This window comes from Silurus aristotelis, assembly GCF_946808225.1.
Source record: "Silurus aristotelis genome assembly, chromosome: 4".
Classification (NCBI taxonomy): domain Eukaryota; kingdom Metazoa; phylum Chordata; class Actinopteri; order Siluriformes; family Siluridae; genus Silurus; species Silurus aristotelis.
This window is the reverse complement of record NC_139577.1, coordinates 16,207,690-16,222,827: the sequence shown is the minus strand read 5'-3', so window position 1 is coordinate 16,222,827 and position 15,138 is coordinate 16,207,690. Positions and strand designations below refer to the sequence as shown.

General features: G+C 35.6%; 1 protein-coding gene across 7 annotated transcripts in view; it reads left to right on the top strand.

Annotated features, from left to right (window-relative positions):
- Nucleotides 1-14,405, top strand: part of klc1a (kinesin light chain 1a) — a 24,943-nt gene extending 10,538 nt beyond the window's left edge. The window contains exons 10-18 of one of the 7 annotated variants that reach the window (XM_083539290.1): nucleotides 2,528-2,627; nucleotides 2,826-2,878; nucleotides 2,962-3,029; nucleotides 3,225-3,333; nucleotides 3,784-3,918; nucleotides 8,680-8,730; nucleotides 9,223-9,353; nucleotides 11,267-11,333; nucleotides 13,038-14,405. In XM_083539290.1, the coding sequence (XP_083395416.1) occupies nucleotides 2,528-2,627; nucleotides 2,826-2,878; nucleotides 2,962-3,029; nucleotides 3,225-3,333; nucleotides 3,784-3,918; nucleotides 8,680-8,730; nucleotides 9,223-9,353; nucleotides 11,267-11,333; nucleotides 13,038-13,103 (780 nt within the window). In that variant the 3' untranslated portion in view covers nucleotides 13,104-14,405. Of the gene's footprint in view, nucleotides 1-2,527; nucleotides 2,628-2,825; nucleotides 2,879-2,961; nucleotides 3,030-3,224; nucleotides 3,334-3,783; nucleotides 3,946-6,943; nucleotides 8,453-8,679; nucleotides 8,731-9,222; nucleotides 9,354-11,266; nucleotides 11,334-13,037 lie in introns of those variants that run through there. The other 6 variants (XM_083539291.1, XM_083539292.1, XM_083539293.1 and 3 more) reach the window with 6 other exon arrangements.
- Nucleotides 14,406-15,138: the final 733 nt, after the last annotated feature.

The following is a 15,138-nucleotide window of genomic DNA, read 5'->3' as shown; positions in this document are numbered from 1 at the left end:
TTATACAGTACAGACCAAAAGTTTATTTATGTTTATTTATATATTTATATATATATATATATATATATATATACACACACATATATATACACATACATACATACATATATATATATATATATATATATATATATATATATATATATATATATATATATATATATACATACATACATACATACATACATATATATATATATATATATATATATATATATATATATATATATATATATATATATATATATATATATATATACACACACACATATACATATATATACATGAAAATATACACTATGAAAATTGTAGAGTCACACTGAAGGCATCAAAACTATGAATTAACACATGTGGAATTATATACATAACAAAAAAGTGAACTGAAAATATGTCATATTGTAGGTTCTTCAAAGTAGGCATCAAGAGAATGCCAAGAGTGTGCAAAGCAGTAATCTAAGCAAAAGGTGGCTACTTTGAAGAACCTAGAATATGACATATTTTCAGTTGTTTCACACTTTTTTGTTATGTATATAATTCCACATGTGTTAATTCATAGTTTTGATGCCTTCAGTGTGACTCTACAATTTTCATGGTCATGAAAATAAAGAAAACTCTTTGAATGAGAAGGTGTGTCCAAACTTTTGGTCTGTACTGTGTATATATATATATATATATATATATATATATATATATATATATATATATATATATATATATATATATATATATATATATATTAGGTGGCAATAGATCGCAAACACACAGTCATAAAATCGGCTTTTTAAAGGAAAGGTTTTAACAACCAATTTACAACCCCAATTCCAAAAAAGTTTAAACGCTTTATAAAATGTCAATAAAAATGGAATGATTTGCCAATCTTAAACCCATATTTTATTCCAATAGAAAATAGAAACATATCCAATAACTGTATCACATATCAAGAAAGTTGGGACAGGGCTATGTTTACCATGTGTATCATCTGACCACAGAATTTCCTTTTTTTTTTTCTTGGTCAATTTTAAATAAGCTTAGGTTTAGAAAAGATGGTGGCATCTTTGGATCATGTTCACATATGGCTTCATCTTTCCATAATTGAGCTTTAACCTGCATTTGTGGATGGCTCAGCAAACTTTGTTCACATAGAAATTTGTTCTAAAGGTGTTTCCCATGCAGTGATTTCCGTTCCAGAATTATGCTCAAGGGCCGGAAGATCATGGGCATCCTATTAGGGCTGAAACGCTTCATTTGAGCAACTTAGGTGATTTGAATACAATAAAGAAATGTGGCAAATTATTATTTGCCATTTAGAGCATTTAACTAAACACAGATAATTGTGTTTTCCCACGGACCATAAATACTGATGCCCCAACCGCTAAACTCTGGACTGTTTTGGACAGGTGAACACAGACGACGCTGCAGGATGAGAAATGTTTTTTGGGAATGGTTTGGGACCATTTCAAACTACAACATGAAGAAAACACTGTACAGTGTGTTTACCTTTTTTAAGTAATTAGGAAATTATTTTTATATCTTTATTTATGTTTTTTTATTTATAATTGTATTTTGATGTAATATTGCTATTAAATGCTCTAAATTGCTTTAGTTTTCAGATATTCTTGTATGCAATTTCACCAAAAATAAAAAAGGAAACAATGTTCATTTTAAGAGACATTTATTTTATCTTGTATATTTAGTATTGCTCTTCAATAAAAAAGGTACTTCTTATCCAATTACTTGATTAATCGATTGAATAATCGTTAGAATGCTAAATTACTAAAATAATCGAAAGCTGCATCCCTACATCTGATATTGATTTTTGTCCTTGTCCCTTGTGATCAGAGATTTCTCCAGATTCTTTAAATCTTTTGATATTATTGTAGATGATATTTATTTTTTTACTTTTTTGTTTTTTACCTAATCATCTTACTGACCTGTTGCAATTTAACCTAGTTAGTTGTTAAATGTTGCTCCAGCCGTTTCTTTTAGTAACATTTCTTTTCCAATCTTTTGTTGCCCCCTCCCAGCATTTTGAGACATGTTAAAGCCATCAAATGAAATATTACCATATTTTATTCCTTAAATTGTATTTGTATTATAAATTCCTCAGTTTTAACATTTGCTATGCTTTCTGCATTCTATTGTAAAGAACATGATTTATGAGATTTGCAGATCATTGCATTCTGTTTTTATTTACATTTTCACAGTGTCCCAACTTTTTTGGAATTGTGGTTGTAGAATGCTTTTTTTGTGTGTGTGTCCCCATTCTGTACAGCTGTGTGTACACATCTGTGAAAAACACAATTATGTAGTACATACTGGTATTTTATCACAGAATTAGATCTTTTATGTATGCTTTGAAGTGAAACTCCTGGTATTCATAATTCGTCAAGCAGATGGAGGATCTCCCAACAAAGGGATGCTGTAACTTAACATTGATGATTGTAGCTTTATACATCAATGTGTAGGTATTATAAGGCTAAGTACCTCCTGTATTTTTGTTGATCAAAGTCTTTTCTCTCTTTCTAAGGCCTCATGTTATCTGAAGCAAGGGAAGTTCAAGCAAGCAGAGACTCTCTATAAAGAGATCCTCACACGAGCTCATGAGAGGGAATTTGGCTCTGTAGATGGTAAGATGTTATCTGGTGACTTGATATAAAATGGGTTCTGCTTATTGTGTAATTACCCGAACTCTGAGCATGTCACAGCCTGCCATATGAGCAGATGTTTAAAGCAATCTTCTTGTGTCTATTAATTCCTATGGATGCTCGATCTGGTTTGTGCATTTCATTTTCATTTTTTTCATTTCTTTTACTGTGTTTGTGCAGGTGAGAACAAGCCTATCTGGATGCATGCAGAGGAGAGAGAGGAACAGAGTAAAGTAAGCAGAAGTGAACAATTCACCACTTGTAAAGACTATTGTGGAATATTTGGAGGATGGTCATAAATAATTGTTTGTTTCAGGGCAAGCAGAAAGATGGCTCCCCTTTTGTAGAGTATGGTGGATGGTATAAGGCCTGCAAAGTAGACAGGTGAAAATTTGTGTTGTACAGATCACTTACCCTCTAATGCACTTCATATGGTAGTTCTTGGCTTGATTGTTTGGAATTCTTAATGAAAGCTTAATCAATCAAGATTTTCTAATATTTAATATATATTGCCATTCTTTTTTATAATGTTTCAGCTCTATTTTTTTTATCAGGATCTATATTCCCTCTTCTCTTTAGTCCTACTGTAACAACCACTTTGAAGAACTTGGGAGCTCTGTACAGGAGGCAGGGCAAGTTTGAGGCCGCTGAGACACTGGAAGAAGCTGCTATGCGTTCCCGAAAAAAGGTTTACTTGATCATTTCTGTACTATTCTTAAAGCGATTTAAAAAAAAGTTAATGGCTGAAGTTAGGCATGTCTGTAAGGTACACTTAACAGATTCGCTACTTCTTTCTAATGTATAACCTTGATAAGTTCTAACTAGTGTTGGGCAATATGGATACAATGTGATGAAAATTATCTATAAAAAACCCCCCAAAGAACTCATCAAATTTGACATATTTTTTGATAGTTCATTTTATTTAGACGTGACATTGAACATTGAAGTGAGCACTATCACAAATGAGGAAAACAAAAATGGTAACAATATAAATGCAACCCATATAAAGAATATATTAGATCCAGCAGAACATCTTTAGGATGTGGTAACAGGAGATTAGCAGCATGGAAGAGCACCTGAAAAGTTTGTAGAAATGATATGGTCAATGTGGACCAAAATCTCATACCAACGTCTGCAGGGTCTGGACTCATCTCATAAACAGCGTGTGGCAGAGGCTCTGGGGGATCCAGAAGCTCGGGAGAAGCAGCGCAGCAGAGAGAGTCTGATCTCTGACATGGTGAAGTACGAGAGTGGCCCAGATGGAGGAGAGGAAGTGAGTATGAGTGTGGAATGGAATGGGGTAAGTGCAGCACACACTGCCCAGCCGCACACACTTGCCTACTGTTTAAAGGCTTCACACAACATGTTAAGGGGATGATCAGATTCAATAGGTGCTTCAAAGTGCATTATTTTACTGTTGTTAAAGGAAAGAATAGATCCGATTATTAAAGTTTACATAAAATTTCATATTAATTAAAACCAGAAGGCTTTTGGGAAGCAATACATACATTTTTAATATCTGAAAGAGATTGAATTATTATTATTTTTTAGTCAGGTGTGGTCTGTTATTGATTTGTTTGTTTAATTAATTTATATTTATTATTTATATTTATTTATAAAATCCGTCTAGTTATTTTATTGAATGTTGCATTAGGAGTTAAGTGTATATAAATCACATCAGCAGTGTACACCGTGCTATGAACCACATGGACACATTATATATACATATATAGTTTGCCATAATGCTAGAACAAAAACATTCTCATGTACTTTTAATTAGGTTAAGCAGCCTGAATGTGATTTATTTACTAATGCTTGCATAGTTTTATTATTATTCACGCTTTACTGAATGAAATAGATCATTTGTACAATATTATACCAATGAATATTGTGTATGTATTGTGTTTTAGATCATTACTATAGGTCTCAAATTAACCGCAGGGATTTTTTCTCTTAATGAGAAGAAATCACTTCCCCTTTACTTAGTACATAGATTTTTAACTTGTTTTTTTTAACCTGTTTATTTAGTCTGGCATATTCAAATACAGTGGTACCTCTGAATACGAGTGCCCCTGAATACGGAAAATTCAGAATACAAATCGAAATTCATATCGGTTTACAGATAAAAATTCAGAATACGAATCATCCGAATCTCGCGAGCTAAAATTCGAAGGGACGATGGTTCCTGCACACCGTTTCTTCAAGTGAGAGCACTGTCTAAGCACTGAGTTTATCGCTGTGTCTTTGTTTCGTTAATATTCATCACTGAACAGTATCGGAGTAAACAGTAAGAAAAAGGCGAAAGTAGTGAAAGCATGAAACGACGCAAAGTGTATCAAAAAAGAAAAAAAGAAATAACAGTGATTCGGGTGACAGTCTGCCCCATATTATAGTGAAGGAGATCTCTTTCCAAACAATAATTCTTCCCCCTCCTCCTCGTCATCTCCATCATGCCAGCATTCACTCTTCTCAAAGGTAAAGTTCCAAGTAAAGTTAATGTTTTTAAGGCACTATTATCAAATGCTAAATAATATTAGTGTATATTGGTTGTATTTTTATCTTTATATTTTTGATCATGTGATACGAATTATCCCACTGTACATTATTCTTTATGGGGAAACTCATATCAGTATTAGAATATTTCAGAGTGTGAATCGTGTTCTGGAACAAATTAAATTCGTATTCTGGGGTCCCACTGTACGTATTACATAAGGTCCATTTGCTAACAGAACGAAGTAAATGCACCTTATAAAATGGTCGGTTGAAATGAGAAAGCCTTATTAAGCCTTCACTCTTTGTGTATTATTCGCTGACTTAAAGATATACACTTTTTTCTCTCTGGTATTACCAAGTAACAAACCTGTGATGAAAAAATGCAGGGTTTGTCAATGATAAATTCATACGACACTACAAACAGTAAGAAACGATCATCTAAAATGCCACACTGTTAACTAATGCTAACTAACTAGGAAAACAATCTTCTTTTTTTTTTAGAAGAAGCCAAATGAGAAGCTGCATCTTCTTAGTTGCTATTTTGACCTCTTATACCTCTGCTGTAGTCTCTGTGCAGTCTTGGATCTGAACTCTTCTGCTCCAGTAGCAACAGCAGCAAATCATCCACTCACGACTGGTGTAGACTGTAGTTGTATCCACACACTCACACACACTCACCTACGTGCTTTATCTTAACATTTTCTTGTAGCAATGTCTGCCCTTTGCTAGCTGTAATATATCTAACCAACTAACAATCTAAATTAAATTAACTGTTTGTTAGACAGAAGTCAATCAGCATGTATGTTTTGCCTTTGTGGTTGCTAAACTAACACACATTCAGCAGGGTCTTCATGTTCATCTTAAGGTTACACACAATTTGCTGGCATGGGCTGTGTGTTCTGTACTTCTCTAAATTGTGATTTACAGCTTTAATACTGTGTGTGTGTGTGTGTGTGTGTGTGTCTGTGTGTGTGTGTGTGTGTGTGTGTGTCTCGCGCACATGCTGGGTGGATGAACAGTTTACTCATTAAGTTGAAATGTTTCTGTTAATGTCTTCTGATTCATAAGTTTTTCCTGCTCCTTTCCTAATGCTTTTCTTATTTCTCTGCTTTCTTCATGCTGCTCTTTTCCATGTCCCCCTTAGTGATTTGTTAGCCAGTGGTGTTATTTTTCTGGCTGGTCTTAGTGTTACTGTGAGTCGATGTGTCTTCTTAAGGCTAAAAGAGGAGAGACTATGTAGTAAAGCTGTGCAGGACTTATACTATTGCCTTAAAAGACTGTAATTAATTTAGTTTAGTATTGGTTCTACAGGTTTTGTTTTTATAGCAAAGTGAAAAGTTCTATCCAGTTACAATAGTTATCCAGAATAGTTTTTCGAAAGCTGAAATGTTTAAATTGCACTTTAGATGAGAGATGAAAGTTTGCTTTTGTAATTTCACAGATTTTTGCATTTTATTTAAAAATAAGTTTGTGTTTAAATCACCATAGGATGAGGAATTTTTATGTTGCTGTGTGTTCTTCTTTTTTTTTTTTTTAAAGCCACTCGTATTTGTAGATGTTTTAGCCACGTTGTCTTACAGCTTGCTACTCGTTTACTATTGGGATTGCTGTCTGATTTTAGGCTCCTGTGTTTGGTCCACTCATTTTCCATTTTCTTTCTTACATGTAATCACTACTAATTTTACATGCTGTTGTATCTCGTGTTGTGCAGTCTTTTAATCTCTTTCTCTTTTCACCTGCCTACTCACACTACTTTCTCTTTTATTCTCTTTCTCTCCCTGCCTGTCTCTTGTGTGATTGCACAGGTGTAACTCCAGATGCCTTGTTGTGGTTGTAGAACTTACCTTCTGCATGATGGACACTCGCCTCACCTCCCTCTGCACCTTTGCCCTTTTCCGTCTGCTCTCTCCAACTGGCTCCTTTCTTTGCCCTCCTGCTCGTCCTCATCTGGGCTCTAGCTGGCCAAAGCAGCTCTGATAGGTGTAAACAAGTCTTGCATACGGGCCAGTCTTGGCTTTATCTCTTTTGTCATAGCCGACTAAATGTGGCACTGTATTTACTTATTATGTTAATTTCCTTAATCCTAATGCCACAGAATCATCTCTTAATCTACAGTGTGTCCCAAGTCTTCATACTTGACACTTTCTTACAAAATATCACCATAATTACAAATATCCCATACCATTTCTTAATAAACGCTCGTCTCTCATAACTTTGGCTCGCAGTTTGGTAACTATGTCTTGTGATGTGCTCGCATTACTTCCAGTTAAAAACCTTTACAACCTCGCATTAGCCAGTTTTGCTATAAAGTGTTCAATACTTCTATGTATAAGACTTTTGGGGCACCCTGTATTTATCTGTCTTTACTAATTGTGTATCTGTCTGTCGTCTAAAATTCTCTCACATATACCACAGTCTTACTAAGAAGCTTGTACGGATTTGTGACTAATGCACAGTTTACATCAGATGCAGTGATTGTGCAGTGTTAACACTACTTTTGTGCCACTTGCCTTCCTCTTGTTTTTTACTTAATGTCCAGTTAAAGCTAAACTTGTGAAGGTGCTTCCTGACAAACAGTCCAAACCCTATAGCGCTGATGCATGTTTTTACTAACCAGAAGGTCAACACATTCACCCAAAAAATATATATACCCATGCCACAAAATTATAGAAATGTTAATTTGCCACAGTGTATATTATTGGACTGAATTTCTTTGTATATCCTTGACAAGTCTTATATTCTCTCTCTCTCTCTCTCTCTCTCTCTCTCTCTCTCTCTCTCTCTCTCTCTCTCTCTCTCTCTCTCTCTCTCTCTCTCTCTCTCTCTCTGTCTCTGTCTCTGTCTCTCTCTCTGTCTCTCTCTGTGCTTCTGCCAGCCATATCAGTGAGCTTTAACTATATTTTGAGGGCTTATTCTGAGACCCTTTGCACCACTGGCAGCTTACATAATATTTCCGAGTATGGTATATAGATGTGTTGACTCTTACAGTGACTCACTTTCCATTCCTTTCTGATTCACTGCTTTTCACAATTTCATCTCTTAACAAATTACAAAACCTTTTATTTAGGAACTCCCTAAATTACAGTAGCATGATTATGTCTTTGAGCTGCTGTCTAAACTTGGTGTACAGTGCTGCCTAAAGTTCTCATCCGTTTTTTTTTTGTTGCAAGGAGTTGATGAGATAAGAAAAAAAAAGATTAAATGAAAAAGGGGAGTGGGGGACTTGTTTGGGAGTTGTATGCACCTCTTTTCCTACTGGTCTGCTATCTGATGATGCTGCATCTTGTCTTAATAAACTGATTGTGTGCTCACTACAGCTTTTGCCTGTTTCCTTGTACATGTCTATAAGTATTTTCTTTCGTGTGTGTGTGTGTGTGTGTGTGTGTGTGTGTTTAAATGTGATTGTCATTAGATTTGAGGTCATGGTCAATTTTTTTTTTCTGTTTTGTGTCAGTGCTTTGCCTTTCTTGACCTGCCCTTTTTTGTATATCTTTGGCAATTTTCTTTGCATCTCCACACCTTACTCGGCTGTTTGGATAAGGAGCAGTGCTCAGGGCACACAGCAAAGGAGACTGCAGCAGAGCAAAGAGGGGTAAACCAAACAGGATTAGTGGCAAATATTAAACACAACTAATCACCCAAATGTGGAATCAGAAATTATAGCGCTGGAAATCCATATTTTCAACAGTAATCAGCAGTAAATTCCTTTGTCCAAAATTACGAAACCATCAGCTAAATTTAAATTGAATCAGTGTTGCGGTGGTATCCAATATGTGATCTAATCTACTGCCTGAAATGCTAATAAATTTGCTTTTTTGCCAAGAATAGTTGTGTTAATTATATTTGATAAAAAAAAATTATCAAGATTTATGTGCAAGCATTTAAATAAATAGTAAGAGCTTTGTTACTCTGATCATCAGAGAATCACAGCGTGCTAATCAAAAACTCATGACACTTTGAGAACTGTTTCAAAAGCGTAGTAAATGCTTGAGAACTTTCTCTTCGTGTGTGTGTTTGACAGACATGTGCACTGTTTTGAGTAAATGTGACCTTGTGTGTAATACTGAAGTCTTTCTCTCTGCAGGACGGCACGGGCTCATTAAAGCGCAGTGGCTCCTTCAGTAAACTCCGAGCCTCAATTCGCCGTAGCAGCGAGAAGCTTGTCCGCAAGCTCAAAGGAGGCAGCTCACGAGAAACCGAACCCAAGAATCCTGGGTAACTATCACTACTACCCCATTGTCCTCTCAGATTCCCCTTCCAACACCCCCAAACTGCCCAGCTATGGACCTGACCCTTGATAGGACCGAACACTGACTTGTAAGGAGTGTAACAGGTTAAGACTGAAGATTAAGTGAAGATTATTTTTTTACTAAACCCTGGTGGGGGCTTGTTTGTGAATGCAGCAAATCCCCCACTTGACTTTAATATGTAAGAGAATGCAATTAAGTTGGGGAGTATTAAGTGCCCAGGGATCAGGGAAGTTAACCAAAATAGTGGTGGTGTAATACAAAATGTGATGAAAATGCAATAAAAGAAAGAGGATTTAAGGGAATGAAACGTTTATTACAAAGGTATCATAAGACTGAAGTTTCATTAGGAGGGGGTGTGAATCTTATTTTCAAGGAAAAAAATCCAGGAGAGATTTGTACAGATAAGGAGGGGAAAAAAAAGATTGAGTAAATGGTACAGTCTACTGGAAATTGTGTAAAAGCTGTGTTTTGCAGGTCATAAGAACAAACTACATTTTTGATGGAAAAAAAAGACAACACGGCTGTACCTTTGATTTTAAAGCTTGTACACACAGTCATCTCATGCTCTGTCAGCTGCTCTACTAAAACACTCTTTAATGGATGAAAGGGTTGACTTGCTTGATCTGCATAACTTGGGTATAAAAATTGGAAACTAGTAAACGTTTCCAATGTGTTACGCTGAACTGGCTGACTCTCATGTTTCCTGTTGCATATGTCACTACTTCAGTGGTAACTTGATGTGCCAAAATGTCACTAACTGAATTCTTATGTCAGGCTTTTATGCTGTAACATTCTGGTGTTTATTTATTAAAGAAAGCAGCATTAAAGCATTGTATTTTTTTTTTCCTCTAGAGGACCATAATTACACTTACAGAATAATAAATATATGATTAGTGTACAGCACTAGTGCTCTGGGGGGGGGGGGGGGGGAGTTTCCTTTTTTTATTTGATTTTATCATTTTTTTTGCACATTTTGTTTTAGCATGTTTTGCTAAACTCTCCTCATGTTTTTATTTATTTTTAAGTGATTGTTTTTATGTTTTTTTTTTTTGTTTTGTTTTTTTAATGTCTTACAGTTTTAGTGTCTTCATTTTGTCTGCATGGATTTGTTTTGTGCGTAAATTGCTTTCTGTTGTACTGTTATTGAATAAACATTTCCATGCAAATCCAGTGTCTGCCGCATGCCTGCTTTACTCCATTTTATTTCTATTTTCATTTCTTTTGTAGGTTCATGTTTTCTGCTTGCCCTGGCTTTTTTATTTTTGATTCTTTTCTCCATTCTCTCTACTTCTGTCTACTACCATGCCTTTTTTTTGCCTTTTGTCTTTCTTGAATTCTCCCACACATTCTTCTTCATTTCAGCTCTAGTTCGGAGCTGTTTTGTGGTTCGGATTGTGTCTGCCTCTTATTAGGAATGCTTTTTTGGTGCCAGTGTACCCATGGCTACATTATTATACCAGTTAGGGATTTACCCAATGGTTTAGCAGCATTGCTAAGCTTAAAGACACAGCGTCTGCAGTGGTGTGAACACTGAAATGTTTAAAAAATGGTGGCTGTAGTTACTACAGACGGAACAGATTTGCAAGTTATCGGTGTTCAGTTTGACCGCTAAAAGATGAGTAAACGCAACATATTTCAGCAGTGTTGTCAGTAACACCACACACACACTGCACTGCATGCTTCATTGTGTTTGTTTGAGATCGATGCATCACATCCTTTTTGTAGAGTGACTAACCTGTGTGGGATTTGCATTAATATGGTTAACAAACGCACAGCCGTGCCTCACAGCCACCCATACCTGCCATACAAACACCACTCCTCTCCCCTGCCCTTTGACCTGATTGAGTGTGTGCTTGCATGTGGCTCTCTTGGAAGCAGCATGAAGAGGGCCAGCTCTCTGGGGGTTCTCAACGTCCCGGACAAACCTGTGGGTGAACTCTTCAAAGTAAGAATTTCTCTTTCCCCCTCTCTCTCTCTCTCTCTCTCATGCTCTCTTTTGTTTAGATTAATTTGTTGTGTATTAAACTTTTTCCTGACACTCCCCACACTTCACTGATCCCAAATGTGGATTCACAATCAAATACTAACAGCTCATATCATAGTGTCTACTAATCTCCACTGTAACCCGATGTAATATAACTGTGACACTGACGACTGCTATAATACCTTGTTAATCAATCATTGGGATAAATTCAAATTTATGGAAAATTATGGAAATTATGGAAAAACTTTGTGTTTTAGTTTTTATGGTCATTACATTTTTTGAGCAGTAAGATCACAAATACATCAAATATTGCATTAAATACAAAAGAGACACTTTCGAAAATCTTATTACATAGGCATTAGTGCAACAATACAATTAGTACATGGTCATTGTGATTCATTTCAGCTTTTAATGAAGAGGATGGTCTTCAGTATTCATATGAAAACAAATGTAGTTAATGTCTGGAATTTTAGAAAGCTTTTAATCATAATCCTACAAAGTCCACTTTGTGCAATATCTGAGTCTCTGTATGCAACTAAAGTTTGACATTTGGAAAGCACTTTGGCTAAGACTAGTCTAGTCAGACTTCCTGTGTGGGTGTGAGATGGCAATAAAAAAAAAAAATCTACTCGTATAAGATTTTGAAAAATGTGGCTTTATTGTGTAATTTGGTGACTGTTGCAATTTAGTCTTGATGCATTGGACTCAAATTCCCAGTGATGGTTAAGAGGGTTGGGGTGGGAGCTCTATAGCAGGTCATTCAAGATCTTCCACTCCAACTCATCATTTCCTAATGGAGTTCACTTTGTACACAAGAGCACTGTCAGGCTGGAATAGGTTTGGTTCTCCTAGAGAACCTTCCAAGAGAAGAGAACATTTTATGCAAACGCATCCAGACATCTCATACAACTGTGTGCCTCCAACCTTGTGGTTTGGAGAAGAACCAAAAAGTCAAGGTGTTGTAATACTTTTGTCCATATAGTGTATTTCCGCAAGCTTCCTTGCTTAGACGTGTTTTCCATGTAGTCCACAATTTTTTTTTGTTGGGATTCTGTTTGAGCGTTTCATTTTTGGTTGTCTTTTAATCTTGGAGAACATGACTCCAAAAGACTAGTGATCACTTGCAAACTTGGTTAATTTGTGCCTCTATTCTGAACAATACGGTGTCTGTGTGGTCCCTTTGTATATTTACATGCAATTGTTTAAACAGGTGTTCGGTGTACCGTCTGTTTATAACTTTGTAGCTTGGCAGCAGGAATTGGACTTGAGTCTATTTTGTTGCTTGAAATTTTCCTCAGCTATTATGGGCTTAAATGTTTTGCCTCTAAAGGTAGGCCCTTTTTACAGTGACAGATAGACTTCTAATATTCCCCTAGTTATGATTTCATTCTGTCAGAAAATTTACTTCAAATTCTTGAATCTGTTTTAAATAATTGGTTAACTTTTGACTGACTGCAGATCTGTTATGTAGTGAATTAAAGCTGAAATGTGAGTGAGTTCTCTCTATCCTGAGTCTAAGTAAACCTTTAATTTCAACTCTAAATGTGTAGGAAATTCTCAATCATTTGTAATAATTTTAATGCTATTTCATACACGGAAAAGAAGAATATATGAGGATTTACCTGCTTGAACTCTCCATTGTTTTCACTCCTTTTTCATGAACAGGAAAGAAATAATCGTCTGAGGAAGAGTCGGGATCTGAGTGCCAGTCACACTGACCTTGCGCATTGAAGCTCTGCGTAGCATATTGCTGATGAAGTCGAGGGGGTACACTGAAGGCATGGACTGAGGCAACTTCGACACTCCTGGACTCAACTATTATTTTTTTGTCTTGTTTCATTTTAAACAGGAAACCCGTTGTAGACATTTACCTTCACTTGTCTGCATTTTGCAGATCAGTAGACAAATTTGACTTGTGTACTGTCGTTTAACACTAGAAATAATACGATCAACTGCTGAATAAGTGCAAATAACAGTCATGCGTTTTCAACCCACTCCCAGATCCACAAGTGTGAGTACTTTGATGCCCACAAATTAAGCATGGCACATTATTCAGGCTCAGGTTAGGGAATTCCACATATGTTGCACTTTCGACCCAATGATTAATGATCATCTGTACGTCATTTTCTTTTCTTTTGTTTATCTTATTGTTTAATGTGTGAGAAGGACAACATGATGTGGCTCTGTGATTTGGATATGGGCATACAGATGTGTGAAGATGTGTGATTTATTCCTATTAGTTCGTTTTTTTAACCAGTTCATTTTGATTAGCAGCAGACATTCAGCTTTGTAAGTTTGTCTTGCTTTTTTTGTGGTAAATTATGAACCACACCTGTAAAACTCTGTTTACATTCTGTACATTTTATTATGGCATTAGATTTCTCTCTCTCTCTCTCTCTCTCTCATGCTCTCTTGCTTTTTTTGTTGTTGTTTTTTTTGGTTGTGACCCAATCTACACAAGTAGCCTTAAATGGTCTATTAGCCAGATGTTTTTCTTTTAGATGTCCATAATTTAAAATGTGGATCAAAGTTTTCATACCTACCAAGAAAAACCAACACTTCACTGGTCTCATGGAGGAAAAAGGTTCCCAGCCTTTTCTTAGTTATTATTGTTAAAATTTCCTCATCTGTTACATTTTCTTAAAGTATAATGTTATACAGATTGATGTACAGGAGTTGAACTTAAACTATTTAACTTGTGACTCTCTTTTCACATTGTTCATATATCCGCTACAGACAAAATATTTAAAAAAGGATTATTAAAGAAATATGTATTGCCTCTTTTTTCAGCTCTGGTTGGTTGAAGTAGAGCTGAAATCACAGTTACAGCTGAATGTGCACTGTAGATTGTAACTTTGACCAGTCTTGAAGTAGCTAAGAGTGACCAGGTCTGGTCTCTAATTAGTGATTGAGATGGATTACTGATACCCTTTATGATTGAATGGTATAAAATGTCTTCTCATTGTTACCAGCTCTTTAATCCAAAGAGTAAACCATTTTCTAAGAATAAAAATGAACCACTGAAGGCAAGGTTCAACTGCACAAACAGGTATGACAAAATGTTCATGCAGGTTTGTTGTACAGTATACACTGCGTTGTATGATCGCTGCAGTATGCTGCTTCTCTGCATTGTGACAAAGTGCAATATTGTAGCTGCTTTGTGTGTTTGTTCTGTTTGACCTTGTATATGACATTCTGCTGACAGGAGCTGCTTGGCTTTGTGTCTTTGTTAATAAAATTGTGATTAAAAAATTTCATTTTAGGTCTTTGATATATCATGCATGTATCTATTTTTGTGTTTCACACACATTTATGGGATGAACATCGTCCAGTTTTGTTTATGCCAGAGCTACTATTTGACCTATGATGTAATCAGGGGGTGTCTGGGGCTTTGACTTCCTCCCGTCTTTATTCTGCCTGCTGTATTGGCTAGACATCTACAACTGCCTTGTCTGTTTATCACGATGGATTGAAGCTTTGTACTTTGACTTTGTTGTGGTAAAATTCCACATCTGCAAAACCTAAAAAAAAAAAAAAAAACCTCTCTCTAATCACTTTGACCTAAAGACCTGCTGAATTCTACTGCTCACAGTTAACACTCATTATATGTTACCAAAATGTGTGCATTACATTATTTCTAGTGATAGTGATCACTAATGTTAAATAGATGATCACTAATTTGAGATTTTATTGCAGTTTCTCACAGGTAAAACTTTAGCATTACACATTTTCCATTAAAAAACTTATATACAGTAATTACATCATT